The sequence below is a fragment of the Daphnia pulicaria genome, chromosome 1 (assembly GCF_021234035.1).
Source record: "Daphnia pulicaria isolate SC F1-1A chromosome 1, SC_F0-13Bv2, whole genome shotgun sequence".
Lineage (NCBI taxonomy): Eukaryota > Metazoa > Arthropoda > Branchiopoda > Diplostraca > Daphniidae > Daphnia > Daphnia pulicaria.
Genome location: NC_060913.1, coordinates 14,141,704 through 14,154,345, shown reverse-complemented (window position 1 = coordinate 14,154,345; position 12,642 = coordinate 14,141,704). Strand labels below are relative to the sequence as shown.

The 12,642-nt window shown below is 39.8% G+C and overlaps 2 protein-coding genes across 3 annotated transcripts; both read right to left on the bottom strand.

The window, feature by feature from the left end:
- Positions 1-2,713: 2,713 nt before the first annotated feature.
- On the bottom strand, positions 2,714-4,860 carry LOC124334465. Its single transcript, XM_046789053.1, has 4 exons — positions 4,315-4,860; positions 4,043-4,242; positions 3,815-3,981; positions 2,714-3,732 (listed from the first exon to the last, which is right to left on the bottom strand). Exons 1-4 carry the CDS (start codon positions 4,541-4,543, stop codon positions 2,736-2,738), a joined length of 1,593 nt encoding a protein of 530 aa, XP_046645009.1. The 5' UTR covers positions 4,544-4,860; the 3' UTR covers positions 2,714-2,735.
- A 1,729-nt stretch (positions 4,861-6,589) lies between these two features.
- Positions 6,590-12,590, bottom strand: LOC124333113 (gelsolin, cytoplasmic-like). 2 transcript variants are annotated; one of them, XM_046788940.1, is made up of 18 exons: positions 12,427-12,590; positions 10,742-10,816; positions 10,608-10,673; positions 10,327-10,450; positions 10,140-10,252; positions 9,890-10,067; positions 9,703-9,824; positions 9,539-9,637; positions 9,367-9,387; positions 9,106-9,243; positions 8,922-9,042; positions 8,613-8,854; positions 8,308-8,541; positions 8,122-8,244; positions 7,815-8,060; positions 7,623-7,733; positions 7,436-7,561; positions 6,590-6,972 (listed from the first exon to the last, which is right to left on the bottom strand). In XM_046788940.1, the coding sequence occupies exons 1-18, from the start codon at positions 12,490-12,492 to the stop codon at positions 6,904-6,906; spliced, it is 2,274 nt and encodes a 757-aa protein (XP_046644896.1). In that variant the 5' UTR covers positions 12,493-12,590; the 3' UTR covers positions 6,590-6,903. The 2 variants fall into 2 exon arrangements, with proteins under 2 accessions (XP_046644896.1, XP_046644897.1); XM_046788941.1 differs by lacking the exon at positions 9,367-9,387.
- Positions 12,591-12,642: the final 52 nt, after the last annotated feature.

The window sequence follows — 12,642 nt, the reverse complement described above, 5'->3', positions numbered from 1 at the left end:
TTCTCTTTCGTCCCTTCTCCTCTCATCTTGTTCTTTTTGTATTTTGAAGGGTATCGTGTCTTATATAGCACCTTGCTTATATATAAATACAGCAGTCACTTTCTCTCTTGGCGAGCCCACGCTTATTTTTAAACTCATCCCGCGCGCCCACTCGCTATACGGCGCCCAGCAGCAGCTACAGCAGAGCATCTCTCTTCGTCGGTCTCAAGAGTTTTTCGTATACCCCACCATCACCCAACACATTGGACAAGGCCTCTCACGGCCCACCCCGTGTCATTGCATGCATTTTAGGTGGGCGTGGGCGGTCTATGATGATAATCACGTCGTGTAATTTATTTACTACACCATAGAGTTCGTCATCTACATAAGCTAGTCCTGGATATTGTCTACCTTCCAATCTCTGACACACACACACATCGGCCAACACGCAAGACTGATAGAGAGAGAGAGAGCTTAGCTATATAATGGCGGCTGCCAAGTTGAATGCTTGTGTTCCAGGATCACATGGTTTTGGGGGATCGCAGACAGCAGACAATAGAGCGCCTTGTGAAAATTCTTCGTAATGGCGAATGCATCGCATTTCTTGGACGGACGACCACGCGAAATTCCGCTTTGAATGTCAAGAGAGAGAGAGAGAGTTGTATTTCTAAATTTCAAGCAGCCGCACTTTAACTCGCTCTGGTTCCCTTCGACTATATTCTCCAAAGAGCTAGCTGTCGGGGTCATTTGTCAAACTTGTGAAGGGTATACGTATAGTGGCATTTACAAGTTTCGTCGTATATGGAACGGAGCCGATATGTGGGAGTTGAAACTATTATTGCTGGGCTGCTGTACTACACACTAACATTCCTCGTTTGCTTTTGTCTATAGCGGCTAAATGTAGAGCTGCATGTGTGTTTTACGTGTATACTGCTGTGTCGGGGTCTGTTTTTCTTCATGTTCAAATTTCTACCGTTTCAGATAGCCCCCCGTATTACCCCGCATAGCCTTGCTGCTTTCATTTTTATTGTCTGCTTTGTTTTGTTTATTTAACGATAAGTGATGTTGACAAAGTAGGAGAAGCATAAACCATTCTTCGAAATACTTTGGATTGTATCACTAAGAGAGCATCTGTACAATTATGCGACACCTGATTTGTAAAATCGTTTCCGGTTCGTATCTTTATCGGAACAGATTAACTTTTACATTTGAACGTGACGTCAAGACAAGGAGCTGCCGGTGAGGCGGCAGGTCCTTCGTGGTCGTAAAATTTTCTAGTTGCACTTTGCGTGAAATGTTAAAGTCAAAATATTTTTGGAATTTGATGGTTATTACACCCACTGACGAAGCTGTGAAGTGAAAAATCGGGCCTTATCTTAAGTCGTTCTGCAAATGAATTATCTAATGAACCCTAACTGAGTAAAACAAAAACGGCAAGAGAAAACAGTTAGTTGGCCTAGCTTAGGAATAATAGTAGTACTCCGTACTAGATATGTCACGAATGATATCAACGCCACCAATTGGTCAAAAAGGAAGAATATTAGATAAAATCGTCCTACCTTTAAGACTGGGAAATACAGCCAGAGCCAGGCATCCATAAGTGCTTCATCCATCCGCTGAAAAGTTGAAGACACCGAGAGGGATAGAAAAAATGACACGGGGGGAAATGTCCTCGTGAATACACCCACACACACATGGGTATACACGAGAGCAGAGGGATTTCAGAAATTGGAAGAAGAAATATGTAACTCGATCGACATCGGTAAAGTTCCTCCAATCAAAAGGGATCCGGTTTATCTAAATAAAAAATACAAAATGGGTTAAGCATAATTTGACAGAAACAAAAGTGCAAGCCATCCATCATTAAAATATTGGTTTACCAAAATATCAAGCAGGTCCTGAAAATCATTACCTCAGCGTTAATACTGAGATTGTTGATGATGACCAGCACAAGCCAAACTGGCATATTGCATTTTATGATGGCTGGCTCAGGCTTAAAATCTGCACAAACAAAAAGGTTACATACATAGTGCAAACAAACTGCCGTGCATCAACAGAGGGGGGTTGTATGATACATGCTAACCATGAAAAAACTTTTCACATGTCTGGAACAGTAGGATCTCTTCTATTTGAGCTCCAATAATCTTTCTTAGTTTTTATTTACCTGCTAATAAACAGCACGGAGTGAAGAGCATGGAATGTTGGAGAGCTGCGACAACAGAGCACACGACGACCACATTTTTTAAATTTCATTATTTGCTCTTTTTTTCGTGCAGTAAGTTTCCAAAAAACTGATCGTTCCGTGACCGTTTTTTTTATAGGCTACAATTAAACTTCGTCTCCTTTTCGAAACTTGTAAACAAATGAAAGGTTGAAAGCAGACAACACTAATCTTTTTTTTTTGTCATGCTTGCTTTAAGATATCGATATAATTTAAATTTAAAATAACCGAGTTCAAATTTAAAACAAATTTCTCAACTTAAATTTTTTATTGTCACGTATTTTCAATGAATAAGATTTCTGAAAAAAAAAAAATTTTAAACTTTGAGGGCATTGGGACTTTGGGAGCTAAATTGAATAGCAATTAAGAATTCTCTACTGTCTCTCGTAAATGAGATTATAAGACAGTCAAAAGATAAATCACCGGAAGAGATTAGAAAGGTTTTATCTACTTCCGTCATTTCAAGTCGTATATTTTATTGACAAAGTTGCGATATAGCGATGAGACATCATATGTAATCAATTTAATGTACAGTTTAATGTAAGAAGAGGTGAACACGATTATCACGGGCTATTTGCTCAAGCTCGGCTCGCCGTTGCCTAATCTGGTGGTTGCAATCTGAAATCACCAATTTGTTTTTAGATCGCTGCTGATGACGGAATCGAACTATCAGGTTCTCGACACCCTTGTCCGTCAATTGGCGGGCCCCAATCAGAGCCAAGTATTTCATTCCAACTGATGGAAGCAATAGCTCGAGAAACCTGTCGTCAATGTTAACATTTCCGACGAAACACAGAACGCAGCGCTGGAGACTCGCCGGCATAAGTAGAACCCAATCCGCCATCGAATCCATCCGGACGGGTACGGCAGTCAATTCCAGATGTTCCAGTTGATTCCAATACGGCTGCTGCGGGAGAATGGCCTGTTGAAACGAAGCTAAGCTGCTGTCATCGCTTGGCCGGAATCGGCAGTGCTCCAGCCGAAGCGTTTTCAAATTTGGGCAGCGCTGCGCCACAGTCTCCAGCGGCATTGCCCAGCTAAATTTGGACAAACGGAGCAATTCAAGGTTGCTCCCGCAGCTATCCATCAAGCCCATCAAGCTCTCTTCGGCGGCCATCATTCTGTCCGCTATTAGTGTCAACTCTTTCAAACTGGCCAACTGTCGTATGGACTCCAAAGATTGAGATTGAAAACATATTTGAAGTAATTCCAGTTTCACCAGGTGCGGGAACACGATGTGTAAGTGGTAGGTTATCAAAAGAGGATGCCCATCGGGCTCGTATTTGACATGCTCATTTTTGTAGATTGGTAGTGCGTCTGTGTAATCATATTCGCTTTCCCGAAAGAGCTGGGAGAGTCCGTTCAAAAGATGTTCGTGCTGCAGCAGGCGGAAGTGTCGCGCGTCTGCGAGAAAATTCCAACCGTCCGGTTGGGTCTCACGCAGGTCAAGTACTTCCAATCGTTGTAGCTTCCGGCACAAGTACCCGAGAGCATCGTCTTCAACGTAGAAACAACCTCTGAGGCTGAGTATTCTGTTACGTAAGAGGAAGCAATTGAACACTCAGCTGATTTGAATCCGCACCGGAAGTCTGAAACAACTAAATCATAACTCACTTGAAGTAGTGCAGAGGGGCAACCGAGTCTGCCACTGACTGGATTTTCTTGCAATCAAATTCAGTAACATAATCAAACTTGAGCGACTCAAGCTGGACTAGCTGGCTGAGGAATGAACAATCGTCCGGCAGATGTTGCTGGTAACTCAAATTGAGATGCGTCAAATTCTGAAAATACAAATGGCTTTAATTTCACGAAAAATGTTTATCTTTTTCAACAATTAAATACTGGAGAATATTGAGGCATTCGATTTAAAAGTCTAGTGAGAGAAGAACGCCCGTCTTTCTGGCCGTTCTTAACTGGCGATTTACAGTGACGTAGATCCAAGTAGAGTCGGGTTTCGTTCAAGAACCGGTACACATCATCATAGTCTATTCCTTGCTGCAAACAGAGGGCCTCTTGCCAAACCATCTCCAACATAGAAGGAGCTTGAATTACGTAACAGAAAATTATTATTCTAAGTATTTTAAAAAAACATTTTTGCGTGACAAAATTTTTACGAAGGGCGTGGCGATGATCAGTGGTAAACTTTTTGGAAGATTTTCGGCGGGATATTCGAAATAATTGCGACTTGAAACGACCAGTTGATTCATGACCTTGTTTACTTCTAGGCGACTTATTCTCGGGCACTTTTATTGGCAAGAGGCACATGTTGGCAGCCAAGAAACGGGCAGATATTTTCACAAGAGACGGTGGATCGAAAGTGCCATTACCGTCCTGAAAAACCATGTTCGAAAATGAAAGTGAGAGCAGTTCTAGTCCAACTTCGTTTGTCAATCGGAACAATCAAATGCAGCAGATTTATTACAACCACTGTGAACTGTGAATGAGAATTAGATACTAGATGTTTAGGCATTTTATTAACTGAATCAGCCCTTATCTAAAACAGATGGAGCAATGGCACAAGATATAATAATCTCAGTGATTCTATAGGTCGAAGATAAGGCGATTAAAGCGTCGACTTGTCGTCCCCGAAGCGGCGAAGCGAACCTCTACATGTTAAGACTTGAAAAAGAAATTCCTTTTCTTGTTGTTTTTTTATGTAAATAAAATTTCGGACCACTTCCACCAAAATATAGCACCGACGCGCTGGAAAAAAATTTACGATATCAGAAAAAAACCTCAGTAGCACCACTAGCCAATAAACAATTTGAGTGTGAGACAAAAGAAAGAATATCCCCTCCCCCACAAGTTCCACCATTTTTGCGAGCCGTGTAAGACAATATCCGGAAGGCTTATACCATTACCATTACCACAAAGTGACACGCAACACTTTGGTTTGTTATTATAACTACAATAAAAGTATATCAAGTACATATTCATGAAAATACAAAAATGAACTCAAGTAAACAAACAATTGTGTGTTAGAAACTGTTTCTTAATATTTCAAAAAATATGTTGATTTGATGTACATCGCACTTTTGTGTTGTTGACGCTGTTAGCTACGTTTTCAAGAATTACAGTATCATAAAGAGTCATTATTACGAATGAAGTTAGTAAAATCACCCACCCACTGGTAATTTTGACTGGTTATGTCATGCCTAAAGTCATTAAAGATGAAGGTTGAGACGTGACATGGTAACACTCGGAGTCGAGTGTTATTTTGGAGTACTGAAAGAGTGTTCCTACGTCTCAACGGGGGTAAAGTCTTATGGTTTAATGCATACAGGACATAATTTTTGACGAGTGATTCCTACGGATTCACATCAATAACAATAAAATCAATAACTTAGCCTCATGGCTATCTGTTGTTGGCCAACTCCCGAAGTCTCGTTCATGATTGACGTTATCGATTTTTCGGAATCAGTTAATTCGCGAAAGGCTTTGCAAAATAAACTTTGGCTCGTAAAAGAACTAAAATAAAAGTATGTGAGGGTCTCTCTGTTAACTGGTGTTGCGTACTGTCGTCCGTTTTTCGTGTGTTGGAGTGACGGCAGTGCATGTGCTTTTGGGGAGACTGGGCTCGTGCGATCACAGAGCCAGCTCCGTTAAACTACACCACTGGTCGGCCACAGCAACGTGAAGCCCGCGCTAACCCGTTCGTGACATTTGATAAAAGTCCCCTAATATCAGAATTGATGAAAAAACCACTAAATTTATTCTGACGGAATTTTTGAATAACGAAGAAATGTTATTTTCCTTAACTTCTATTCGTAAACTTTCTTGCGTAATAGTGACTAGCCCACTAGCCAACAAAACAAACAATTCGAGTGTGTCGTAGACAAAAGAAAGAATATATCCCCCACCCCCACAAATGTTCCGCCTTTTTTGTGAGCCGTGTGAGACAAAATCCGCAAGGTTAATACCATTACCACTTAGTGACACGCAACACTTTGGTTTGTTGGTCGATTTCTGTCTTCCTATCTTTAGTGACAGGCGTGCTTCGATTTCAACTGCTGCGTGTTCTGTTTATAGTCTCTATAAGACCCGTCTTAAAGGATATAGGACAAAATTTTTTGAAAATGTTTCCTACGGAAACACACCTTGGAAATATTAATAAATGGCTAATTAGTCATACATACGAATTTAATCAAATAATGGCAGACTGATGTCAGACATTATGTCATGTGTTACTGACCCACCTGTGGCTCCTGACCTCGTACGGTTGCTGAAGTGTGGCATTGTATGTCAATGTTAATTTTTGTTTCTAAAATTCATTTTTTTTATTTTCTCAGTGTATTGAATCTGGTTATCAATGTAGCGAAACAGCAAAGATGTTGAGAACGAGATAGACGATATGAATTATATGAATATAATAAAGTACTGCCACACGAAGACAGGAATAGTGGTATTTTATTACCTTGTGATACCTTCCATATGGGATTCATTTTTCTTTTTCAAAAGAATCGAAGGTCAAGCAACAGATAAGAGCACCTATTTGTGTTATTTCAAGAAATTCTAGTAGCACATCAAGGTTTTATAATGGAAGAAACAAAGACAAGAAAAGTATCACAGTGTAGAAGATTTAAGGGAGAAATAATGTGCGCGGTCAAAAAACCCCGTATTCAAATTTGTTAGTCATTTTGTGTTAAAGCAGACGAAAAAGCTGAGTTAATAAATTGCACGGGGTCATGTCATGTGGTCTCTAACTACTCGTCGTCTTCAACTCCGTTGGATGCCATGATTTCTGCTTTAATTTGTTCGTATGTTTTCTGCTCCTGGAAACGTAAAACAAAAAAGTGGCAAAATTGCAAACAAAACCCAACCAATTCGAATTAGTTCATCTTCAAGGAAAGAATACTCGCACGTGTTAATAATGGAAGAGTTCTAAGGTATACAGGCCCACTTTCCAACATGCTACTCCAGAAACCAAAAATAAAATACTACAATGTCAGGTAAGAATCAGAGTCTAGAAGTCGTTAGCCAAGGTGGATGAATACAGATTGCTTCGTGTGTGATTTACATGGTGTTTCCTACATTTGTCATGCAGTTTGCAGGTTATAATTAAAATTTGATGTCATCTAAAACAGTTTGAGAGTATGGGTTTTGTACTTAAACAGAGGGGTAAAGCACTCTAATTAAACAAGAATAGAGAAAAGAGAGCAGATCGTGCTTTTGTTGGCAAGAGAACTGCAGCAAAGATTTTTGTTTTAGAAGAGTATGTTTTTCTTGATTTTATACCTTCCACATGTTTCTATTCCAGGTGGGGAAGACATCAGTGAAGCTCTCAGGCTCTTGTCTTTGATGAATCATGAAGATGAGTGTTGAGTCAACACTACGCTGAGAAGGCTCAGTTACCAGATATTCCTATAACAGAAAATCAATTATTTTTCAATGGATCAAAAGCTTTTGAAAACTTGGTAAAAACCTGGGCCATTTTGAATCCAGCTTCACGTTCTTTATCTGTACTATGCAGTCCGATCCAAACATAAATTTCATGGCCAGAATCCAATACCATCACATCGTCATCCACCAAATCCTGCAAGGAAAATTTGTTAAAAATTTAAGTTTGTACACACATTCTAAAGTGAAAAATTCAAAAAAATATGTCTTAAAATACTTCTTGTTTAAAAGGTTTCATTTCTTCCACTCTCAGGCGGCCAAAAATGTTCAAGATGCAGTGGAACAAGCGAGCCTTAAGCACTGGCGGAGGATCTGGTTGAACAGTGGTGTACGGTCCTTTACCACCCAAAGCATCCCAAAACTCTTGCGGCTCTTCGCCTTCATTTATCGGCACCATTTCACGACCAGGAGAAACCAGATTGGCAATCTCAACTCCGAGGGTCTTTTCATCATCAGAAGATGCCTGAAAATTGATTAATAAATAGAATACAAGCTCCACAGATAAGAAACGGTCCAGGACTTACCACGCCATTCCATAGGTAAGTTTTTGATGGAGTTTCCAGAACAAAAACGTCGTCTGAATTAAGAGACGAAGCGGTTTCAGCTACTTGAACAGCTCTCATGTCTTCAGCAGCATAACCCCGTACCTTTACAATAAGGGCAACAGATACAGTAATTATGTAGATCCACGGTAATACTTTCGAACTTACGTGGAAGAGACGTGTTCCATCCACATCGTAGCTATCGTAATCGTGAATATTGCGAAATCCGCTGGCGTGGCCACCGGTGAAAATGATCATCCTTCCTTTGAACATCTTAATGAAATGGCGGGGCTCATTACCTTGTGTGAGGCGGACTTGCACAGCTTTGCCGGCAACTTCATTATCTAGTCTCATAGCATGAATGGCAGAAGCGGCCTTCTCGTCTTGGCTGCTGTCATTACCCTGAAATCGATAGAAAATTCATGTTTAATCATATTTGAAACATTTATATTGCTCGCCAGTTCAGTGTTTACCTGCCAGAAGTAAATGATGTAACGATTGCGTCCGCTGATGTTGTATGTGTACTTGATAACATATGAATCTCCTCCAAAGAACATGCCATAAGCTGCTGGGTCGACTGGCGCCAATTCGAAATTCTCGACGCGGTAAATTTCTTTTTCTCCGTTTCCGTCATCCGGTGAAAATCCTGGTGCAGCACCACCCTGTTTAAGTAACAGACGAAGCTTGTCTTTGTGCAGTGAGCTGACGTTGAATTCTAAAATGATGAAATGTGTGAGTCTACTTTTTACTGTATCGGTTATCATATTTTGAGTTTGGCTTACCAGCAATGCGGCCATTCTTCATTGGAACAGGCACATGTTCTTTACCTCCAGTTTCTTCTTTCCAACTAGCAAAGTATTGTTTGAAAATAGTTGGTTCACCTCCATCCACAACTCGATTAACCTGCACAAACAATGATATTATGCCAATTATGTCATTTGATTTTATGTTTACAGATTTAAATACCTTGGTCCAGAGCGGATAGCCTTTCTCAGTTAAGAACTTCTGGGCCACATTCATCGCTTCAAGTTTCTCAGCCTTAGTACATCCGCGACCAATCCAGACAAAAAGCCCCGATCCCGCAGTGTCCAAAATGAAACAATCCTGTAAGAAAAGTAAGAATTAAATAACAGATATCAAGAAGACCTTCAAATTGTTCAAGTTGACGGTGCTCTCATTTTCAATCAGTGCAGCAAATTGGATGCAGTTAGACTCGCAGCGACTTACCGAATTCTCACTTTCATCGTTCTTCTCATATCACGTTAAGTGTTGGCGTGTTAGTGAAAGCAAAACAAAACACGATTAAAAAAACATTAAAGGATTAGTGTACAATCCAAGGTGGCGTGAGAAGTAAGGACGGAAGTTATCACAACGGGCAAAACGGAAACAAGTGATTTACCTCTCTTTTCAACATGGATTGCTGTAGAGGTTTTTGACCAACTTCTTCAATCACCAATTGTCCGCTAGCATCGCTCACGCGGAACAATATCACTGACGACTTGAAAGTAAGAGAATTTCGTAAATATTTTATTTTTGTGAGTCTTGCTTTAAATTCGGTTGTACCTGTTGTTGTTTTTCGAATGAAACGTCGTCATCTTCGGGAGATGCTTCTGGAACTTCCCCTGGTGATCCACTTCCCAGCTCATTGAAAAATGTCGTAACATCACCGCCATTGCTGAACTCGTCTGTGTAAAACGAAATCGTTTTTTAAAAGCTTGATTTTTTGGGTGTGTTTATTAAGGCAACGTACCGAGAATAATGATCCTGGCTTTGCCAGCATGGTCTTGATCACGGACTTGATTGGCCGCCTGAATCGCCTTCAAACGTTCCACCTTCTTGCTGCTGTTGCCCATATATACATAGATGACTTTTCCAGCATCCAAAACGAAGCAGTCGCCTTTGTTCATTGAAGAAACGTCAAGTGGGACCTGCAGTAATTTCATAGATTTTCTATCTTTAATGAAAAGTTCTTTTAGAGTTCCAGCGGAATACAAATGAACCTGTCTGACGCGAACGTTTCGCTTGCCCTTGACTTGCAAAAGTTTCTTCTCCACTTGGTCGGGATCAACATGCTTGAAACCACTGGCAACTCCGCCATCAAGGTATCGCACACCTTAAAAATTGTGACATTTGAAGAAAAAAAATTACATAAAGCCCTTAAGGAGAAGCAGCTCAGTCATCGCGTACCGCTAGGGAAATTTGCCAGGAACATTGATGACTCATATTCTTGAACTTCTCGATGTTGAACAGGAACTCCGCCGAGATAGTCGTCCAACTCGACAGCAAAAATTGCTGCTGCTCCCATTTCATCCTGTACAATCAATCACAGTTTATTGTCTTGCAGTCAGATGATGATAGATCGAGATGATGTACCCCGTAAAAAGGTTGGTTCTTATAAATTAAAGTGATAAATTTTCTGTCAAAAAGATCCTGTGAAAACAGAATGTTTTGAATTCCCTTAAACATACCTGTGAAGTATCTTTTCCCAGCCAGAAGTGAATGTCCCATTTCAACTTGTCACCAGACAGCCTGGTCTGTAAAAATGATTAACATTAACACCAAGACTTTTTGTGCTCACACTCTTAGTTCCAAAAATACTCACATTCAGGACAATATAAGAATCTCCACTGTAGAACTTGCCATACGATTTCTTATCGTATGCAACCGGAGCGAAATTCTGTAACGACAGATGGATCAAAATAAGTATTTTCAAGACATTTCCTCACATTGGCAAACAGTATTGCATCACATTTCCTGCAAGTCCTATTTTCAGATATCCTTAGTCCAAATGATTTTTAAAAAATACTAGATACAGAAAAAACTAACGAAAACCGTGGTAATTTTATATCTCAACTTGGTGTTAAATGTGGTAACTTTCTTCCAGGAAATGTTAAATTTGTAAGGTACTAGACTAATTTGATATCTCAACCTTATGTTAAATGTGGTAACTTTCTTCCGGGAAATATATGTCAATTGGCACGGTATATTCGTGCAGTAAGATAAATATTAGTTTTTCTTGAATTTAATTAATTTAGAGGACGATAACGAAAAACCTCGAAAATAATTTATCCGCTTTATTTTTTTCTGGTTAGATTCTTCCGGCATAAACCGAATACTCCCAGGAAATATATTTCTGATGACGAAGAAATAAGTATGGTGTGTCTGAGTTGACTCCCAAAGACTTGAGTAATCGTGAAGTTGTCCACCATGAAGCGAACAAGAAACCGGATGCGGTGTTGAATCAATTCCTTGCTGATCACTTTTTTCCTCGCTTCAGGCGATACTACGCAATGATGTACTCGTTTGCGGCCACGCACGGGAAAGAATCGTTCGTCAAAAAAGCAGACGAGGCAAAACAAAAAAGGGAAATTTTCTACAGGACAGGAGTTCGTTTTATATTTCGCTTTTGTTTTGTTTGCTTTTGTTGATCATCTTATTTCCCAGGTTCCAAAACAGCCATAAAATTTTCGGATTATCTCTCATGCTGATGACAACTCTATTGTGCACTTATTTCTAAACGTGCGTCTACGTGATGCTCAGAGTTCCAGCACTCCCAAAATGTGTGGGTTTAAAAAATGCCATGGCCATGCAGTGCCTCAAGGTGTGTCGGTCTCGCGTTCATTTTACCGTAACGTGTACCGATGTACATGTGTGCTCAACAGCCCATGTTTCCTACGCGAACGGATGGAACCAGGTTACTTTTTTTAAGTTAAAGAATCAAATTATGATAATATCGTTTGAATATTTTAGACGATAAGATAATTGGTGTAGAGAAGATTATAGTTGTAACATTCCAGTGTTTTGTAGAGAAAATTAACACAGGTAAACGGGAATCTACATTTTTCACCGATGTTTTTATTGGCAACATGATGAGGTAAGGACAAACTACGGGCTGTATTTTGTTATTCTTATTATCATTTTTTTGTCATTTCCGGGAGTTTGTACATTGTTATTGCTAGAAGAGAAGCTAGCTACAGAGGGGAAACGAAAGAATCTAAATTTAGATCTTTAGTTCCGTGTTTCATGTTATATTTTGGTTTACTAGTCTCGTTTTCAGATTTTTTTTACACACAAAGTGTGATTTTCGTAAAAGAACAATTTTTCTAAGTCAATGAGTAGGCTACTTATTGTGCTCTTTGTTGTTTTAGCAATTAGATACTCATCGCTCTAAATTTGCGCCTGTTGCAAACTTGCTACTGTCAGAAATCAATATCTTTGTTTATTTTATCACTATTTAGAATTTTAGAAATCGCTCAAGGATATATTTGTTATTAATATTTCCCTTACCTCGATTCTCCAGATTTCCAGACCGGGTTGTTTGCCCACATCAGCTCCGAATGGTGATTCCGGCATTTCAAATTGTCAATATACTAAGGTTGCTATGAATAATTCAAACGTAAACCTAACAGAGGGCTTTTAAATCTAGTTCGAAAGGGACCTGCTTGGTTTGTATACTGACAAACAAACAGCAGCTGTGTCTCGTTTTATAGAAACTTGCAGTCG